At 39.3% G+C, this 7593-nt stretch overlaps 1 gene segment (V, D, J or C); it reads right to left on the bottom strand.

Moving 5' to 3' along the window:
* Positions 1–879: 879 nt before the first annotated feature.
* LOC124235020 (T cell receptor alpha variable 12-2-like) lies at positions 880–1236 on the bottom strand. The segment is given in 1 exon segment: positions 880–1236. A coding segment is annotated over 1 exon segment (357 nt).
* Positions 1237–7593: the final 6357 nt, after the last annotated feature.

Below are 7593 nucleotides of genomic sequence, written 5' to 3' on the forward strand. Positions count from 1 at the left end.
GTTATCATATTTAATCCTGAAACCAATCCTGAAATATGCATATTAGTATAGCCTAAGATCAAATGGACCATAAGTAACATAAAAGATATTCAAATGGTACCATAAACCAGGTTCTTTCCAGTGCGTCAAGACACCAGAAGGCACACAATAAAAGTGGAACTAGAATTCAAGTATCTCGATTCCTTCACAACTTTCTACTCAGCCTCATTGCCTTACAAATCTCTCTTCCATGATTAGGAAATATTTGTGCAGATTCTTCAGTCTGCAGATTGAGAATTTGAAGAAAATCCTGATTTGGTCCCATTGCTTTAGTCAGTGACTATGTGAACAAAACTGAACAGAAATCTTAATTCCCCATTGCCAAGTTTCCCCACCTTTTGGACTACAAAAACAATATTATGTCTGACAGACCACATATTCAGCTTTACAGTAAACATGACTTCTTTTTTTCCTGTAATTGAATTTTTTTTCTGATAATTGTAGTATCTATTACAAGGCGTAAGCTCTCTTAGGCCACAGACGTTTTTCGTGGACTTTGGCATATGTCATAGGGCAATTCCATAGTGCCAAGGAAAGCGGGAAGCCCTATGATCTTTGGAGTTTCCAACTTTCCTCACCAATGTGTTTTAAGACATCCTTGATACTGTGAGGTCTTTGATAATTGATCCATGTAGGTCTTTACTCAGCATAACATAGCTCCTCAGTGTCTGGAATTCTTTTAGATACTTCCTCAGAGATCCTTCTCAGGAAACCTGAAGGCATTTGGCGCTCCCATGCCCTGCCTGTGTGTATGGGGCATTCTATGGCTATGGCTAATGCTCTTAATTTCTATTTTCATCTAGCCAGGAAACAGAATTTCTCTGCCTTGCAGCCTAGTCTCTATATCAGGCACTCCTGGGGCCCCAGCAGGTTTGGGTACAGACTGCAGGTGCTGGGGGAGCACTGTGTGCTCACTGCACAGAGGTAGGTGGCTGAGTCGCTGGGCTGGGAATCTCTGATGAGCAGAGAGACATATTGGCCGGCTTTATTGAGCTGCACTTTAAATCTTCCTTCATTCTTGTCCTTGTTGGAGTATATGTATATTAGCAACTCAGGGCCTTTCCCAGAATACTGTCTGTACCACATGAAGTACTGAGAAGCACTGTCACTGTAAGTGCAGTTGAGAGAGGCATTGGCTCCCTCTGGAACACGCAGAGATCCAGGACTCTGCTCCACTCCCTCCTGTTGGCTCCTCATCCCTGTGCAAAGAGAAAATGGTCAAAGAAGATTGGTTGAGTAGTGGAAGCCTACTTTCCAGAGTTTATATTATCATTTCACAGGCATCACCCCCCTACCCCTCCTTAGTTAGAGGGAAAAAACACATTCACATTTCTACTCATTTGCCCAGAACAGACAATAACTCTTTATATTCCCAAAGAGAGGCCCAAAACTCACAGGTTAACTGAAGCCACAGGATCACTAGTAAAACTGTCGAGGATTTTATCATTCTTTCCTCCTGTGGTTCACTGAGGATTCAAATTTTAAACCTTAAAACAATGAGCCTAGCTCAGACATTTCTAATTCTTCTGCTTTACGAATCAAAAAAAGAATCTGTTCCACCAATTAAAAAAAAAGACTTGACTACTCCTACTACACCACCAAGCCCCTCCCCTCATGTCTCTCTCTCTCTCTGTTTCACACACACACACACAAAGACTTGAGAGCTTTCCTCAGTGTCCCTGAGAAGACATTGCCATCTTGTGGACTGATGACAGTGATCAAGGACATATTCAAAATATAGACCCTTATATGAACTGATGAAAGTAAAAATCTTCCACTTTAGTTAAATTAAAAATTTGAGAAGCATGTGGTCAAGTCAAGGTGTGTGGGGAGAGGGGGGATGTGTGTGTACATGTTTTACATCAAATGGGAACTCTTGTCTGAGCAAAAGCAGTTGTAGCAAAGAACCACTTTCCTGCACTGAATAATCAGTCATCAAGCACTCTACTCTAGACGTCTGCGTGAGGTTCTCATGATTCCAGGAGCATTTCATATTGCGTAGCTCTTCTCCACATCAGGTCAGACACCTCCTATCTCATTCCGTCACCTCCAATTTTTAAAGAAATCTATTCTAACTTAAAAGAATTCTTTCGAGATAGAATTGCTTAAAATCTAACTGAACAAATGTGTTTCCAGGTCACAACTTCGGCAATATTTTTTAACAAGTTCAGGGACTAGAGGAGCTTGGGTTTCATCACTCCATTTTGCGCCAATGACACATTATGTTGAAACTGTGATTACTTAGGCTATTATTATTATTATTATCATTACTATTGTAATAGAGATGGACCTGACTTCAGTACTAGACTGTAAATAAAATCCAATATACCTGTTCAATGTCTAATTCCTCTTATTCCCTTTACTTGTATAAAGCTCTAGTATCTAGCGATTAATCTTTAAGAGTTGTGGATCTGGTCTCACTCCGCACTTCCATCCTACCCTAACTAGCAAACCAGATTTAGCACAGGGCTATTTCTGCAAGAAGCTTAATTGGCTCTACAGAGAACTAAGCACAGACAATTACTGTTCTTCTTTGTTCCACAACCTGCCTCATGTCCTTGCAGAAGCTGGTGGCTGAAGGTGAGCAAGGCAGCAGGTCCTTTTCAGGAACCATGACACTAGTCCCCAGCAAAGATGGACTATTCAGGCCCTTCCCATTCCCAGCAACATCTGTGTAGGGAACTGAATCAGGAAGAAGATGCTAATGTTGAAATCCCTTTCTCTGAGAGTGCATGGCATTTGACAGAACTCACACAGCCATTTCTCAGGAAAGGTAAAAACCAAAGGAGATGTGACAGCAACATAAGACAGCAACCACCACAGTCTTAGAAAGTTTATGAAAACCAACTATAAAGACTTGAAAATAGAATGTGGACCTGGAGTACAGTCTTTATAAGAAGGATCTGCCCTCTTTTAAAGACTTGTAACAAAATTCATATAAATGGGTTAATAGATCCAATGCTGTGTTGGATCCAAAGCAATACTAATGCTACTAAAATTCATATAGGTTCAAAGTTGTCCTGCCTGAAAAGCTTCTCTTTTTAATGATGTCTCAAGAACATGTGATGCTCCTTCAGATGACTGAAGGACAACATTATGGCCATCAATCAAAAAGAAAACCGTACTCCCCCCCAGTAAGTGATTTCAGTAGTCTTTATTTTCCACGTTAGTAAATTTTTTAGGTATGTCTTGTGAACCTCAAAGTACTGCAAAGCAGGCTCCCATTCAGAGGCAATTTAACTTAGGACACTGTACATGCTACTAATTTGGTATGCATTTGAAATATATGAGCTGTACTGTTAAAAACAAAAAACCAAATGCAATCTTTATACATGTGGAAACACACACTTCTTTACCCACTCTGTTCCCGTTAACATAACTTTATAATTATTGTTTATGAATTTGTTTTTAAATTATATATGAAAAAAGAGGAGATACAAACAAAAAATACAAAAATACTGGCTTTGTATTGTAGGGGAGGAGGACATTTCCTCTCCCCAAATGGGGGTTCGTCTGGCAGGAGAACGAGTTAAATTCACATGAGACAGAATAGCAAGAGAAAATTAAACAAAGCTTTACGGGGAACCATGGCCCGGGGCCTTTCTTCCCTGAAGGAAGAAAGGGCACCGAAGAAGTGGGGTGCACATAGTGGTTATATACCCCCAAACAGGGTGTTTCACATGTGATTGAAATGTCCCTCCCACAATAGTCACAAGATCGCCCTGTCAGCACAGTGCTTGATGGACACAGCAGGTAGTGGTCTGCTATCTCGGTGGGCGTAGCAGGAGGCAAGTCTATGTCTGGAGCTGGGCGTCACAGGTGAGCGCAGCAGCAGTCGGTTCCTAGCCTAAGGAAAGATGCTTAATCCTTAAGGAATGCCAACATTGGGAGGGGGAGGGAAGTCAGTTACAGGAGGTTACCAGACTAGCACAATAAAATGCAGATTTTAAGTCCTTGCCTTTGGTATTGATTAAGAGTTTTTAGAGAGAAGGTCATCTCCTTTCTTCTTCCTGGTACAGAGAGGGAGGCACCTTTTACAGATAGAGATTTACCTTACAAATGTAAACGTGTCCTAACAAAGGGCAAGTTCCATTCCTCAGAGCCTCCTTGCCTGTCCCAGTTTATCAAAAGCAATGAGCCTCAAATAATCCTGATGCCAAAGAGACATACCTTGGGGTGGCCAATTCCAGGTCCCCACAGTATCTAGCTATGTAGTTCCCTTTACCATTGTCCAAGAGTTTTTGTATGGCTCCAAGTTACAGTCTAGTGTCATTTCATTTCAGCCTGAAGGACTCCGTGTAGAATTTCTGGTAGGGCAGATCTACAAGTGATAAACACCCTCAGCTTTTGTCTATCTGGAGATCTCTTAATTTCTCCTTTATTTTTCAAAGATGGCTTTGCCAGATACAAAATTGTGGGGTAGCAGTTTTTTTTTCCTTCATCACTTTAAATATGTCATCCTACTGCCTTCTGATTTCCACGCTTTCTAGAGTAAATTGACTGTTGATTTTATTGAGGATCTGGTGTTTGTAATTAATCCCTCTCTCTTACAGCTTTCAAGAATCTCAATTTGTCTTTGTCTTTCAACTGTTTAATTATTATGTATCTCAATGTGAATTTCTTTGCTTTGATCCTACTTGGTGCTTGTTGAACTTCTTGGATGTGTAGATTGACGTTCCATTAAATTTGAAAAGTTTTTGGTCGTTATTTTAAGTGTTCTTCCAGCCCCTCTCTCTCTCCTCCCCTCCTTCTGGGGCACCTATTATACATAAGTCAGTACGTTTTACAACCTACCACTGGTCTTTTAAGCTCTGTTCATTTTTCTTCATTCTTTTTTCTTTCCTCTCTCAGACTGGGTAATTTCAATTGACTTATCTTCAAATTTGCAAATTCTTTCTCCTGCCTACTCAATCTGCTCTTGAACCTCTCTAGTGATTTTTTTTTTCTTAGAAAATTTCCTCTTTGCCACCACTTCTCTGTGCAGAGGGAGTTCTGAGTTAGGTGAAAATTGGCAAGACTTTGCATTAGTCCTTCAGGGAGACATCGGACAGGTGAAAGCAGTTAGGTACTATTCTCTGATAACAAAGTCTGCTCTGCTCCCTCCATCACCAGGTGTCCACAGTGGGAATGCAGGCTGCCATCTAAAAGCTCTCATGGAGCCAGAGATGAAAGGATGGGGCATGAGCAACTTTAAATGCCACAGAGCTCTCCTACCAGGTTTCAGTTACTTTTTGCTTAATCGTTTGCTTGATTGCTGTATGCTTTTTTTGTGGTGATTTCCTGGAATAGACTGGTTGTTGTCTTAAAGTTTTCCGTCTTTATAGGATTTCTTTTTCTTGGTCATCTTCCTAGAGAGAAAGGGCTTTTCTTGGATTTTTTTGTTTGCAGCTATTGGTACTTCCAGGTTACTGGATCCTCCAGGACTCAGTTGGGTTACATGAATGAAAAGAAAACTCAGGGAACTCAGTGCTCCATTTTTCCTCAGGTCTCGAATTCCTAAGCTAGCTTGGCTTCTTCTCTCCAACTTCTTGTGTTTTATTTTTACATAACGTCCAGTGGTTTTAGCTGTACTTAACAGGAGGAGTAGAAAAACGTACACATGCTCCAACTTTACAGGGGTGGAAAGCATGATGCTTCTTTCTTTGTGTGAACAGCAATCTTAGACCAGCTTGGTTGGTACACCCTCCTGGTAGCAGCTCAGTCAAAATGATATTAAAATTTAATTCTGGTTCAGGTATCTGGATTTTCTGCTTGGATACATGCCATCCTAGATTAAGAAGACAACTACCATTTTTTGAGTACACTGCAAGACTTCACTCCCTGTGCTCAGGAGGGCCAAGGTGGTGAATATTGTTGGTCTCTCTAAATGGCATGAAAATGCCGCTGCCCTCCCTGTTCTTTATTCTTCTATCCAAAGTTGTGAATGTGATTAGGAAAAGACTAGAAAAAAAGGTAAATTTATAGCTACTAGAATTGTCACACTAATTTAGGGGTGGTAGAGATAGAGCAACAACCCTGGCACCTGGGAAGGGAAACTTTAGACCCTGGGAGATGGGGAGGGGTGGGGGATTAATGGTCTCTGAATGCAGATCCAGCACCGCAGCCTAGCACAACAGCCATATGGTCTTCTGGAGCCAAGCAACACAAGCAGTCGGTAACCTGAGCTGGGGCCTGAGATTCTGCACAAGTTCCAATACTGCTGGTCCACATTTCGAATAGCAAAAATGTGGGGAATACATTGCCTTAAGAGAAAAGAGACCAGGTAGAAGGTAGCTTGGGCCAGAGCAGTGTTTTTTGAACTTTGTTTAATATATCTTATATTATGAAAGAATATTTATTCCTATTCTATGTAATATACTCCAATGTTTTCTAATCTTATTTTATTTATTTTTAATGATAAAATGTGTTACCTCATTGGTTAAAAGAAAAAAAATTAAAACACTGAAAAATTTGACATAGTAAAATAAAAAGTGCTTTAAAATAATAATATCCACAATTGGTAAAGTGTTGGAAAATCACCAGCGTCATATGCTCCTGTTGAAGTCACAGCTTGGTGAAAAATTTCTTCATGGAAATAAAACATTCAGTGTCATGTGATTTCCCTTATCCAAGCAATTCCATTGCCATTAAAGCTATAGCTTTAATGATGTTCATGAAAAAAACAAGTCTATAATAGTGGGTAGTTGGAAGCAATACTAAAAAGTTACTAATTTTTAAAAACAATATATCTCTATAATAAAAACCAGGCAGTCAGTCATTTAAAATTATTCTCTCAGTATAGGTTTCCTGGCATGGAAATACCTAGAATATCATATTGAGAGAAACAACATGTTAATAAATACCGGGTACATTAAAAGCCCCTTTCATAGAAAAATTAACCTGTATATGTGCCCCAAAAGATTGAAAACTGGTAATAGTCATTATTTCTAGGTCATGAAATTATGAGAGTGTTCTATTTTTTTCTGTGTCCTTTTATCCTCTAATTTATCTAAAATGAACATGTATAATTAAGTAATAAACTTTTAATTTCATTTAAATTTAAAACAAAACTCCTTCCTTCAAACTCTGGATCGTACTTTGCACTTTTAGCGGAAGAAGCAATTGACAAGGGGTCAGACTGTCTGGGTTCTACTCCAAGCTTCCGTTTTGCTACAAGTCATGCTTTGTGTAAGTCATGCAACGCCTGTAGATCCTAATTCTTTCATCTGTTGAATGAAGAGCATGGGCTGAATCAATATTCCTTAAAGTGTGATTGGTATAGGAGGTATGTTACGCAGTACGTAAATGAACGTTTTAGCTGTCACGCATATCATGTTGTTTTAGTTTGTAACAGAAATAAATATAACCAGCACGTCAAATATATGGTTTCTTGGATAGTATCAGTTAAAACAAGGGTAATTTTTAAGTAGTTATTTTCAAAGTCTATTTCATATAAAAGTCAATTTAACACCAGATTAGTAAATAATGTTATAAGTGGTACACAGATATAGAAAATATTATGAAGATTATGAATAACTGAGTAAAATCCTGCTGTTGAGGGTACAACTTGATGAA

The sequence above is a fragment of the Equus quagga genome, chromosome 2, assembly GCF_021613505.1.
Source record: "Equus quagga isolate Etosha38 chromosome 2, UCLA_HA_Equagga_1.0, whole genome shotgun sequence".
NCBI classification, from domain to species: Eukaryota; Metazoa; Chordata; class Mammalia; order Perissodactyla; family Equidae; genus Equus; species Equus quagga.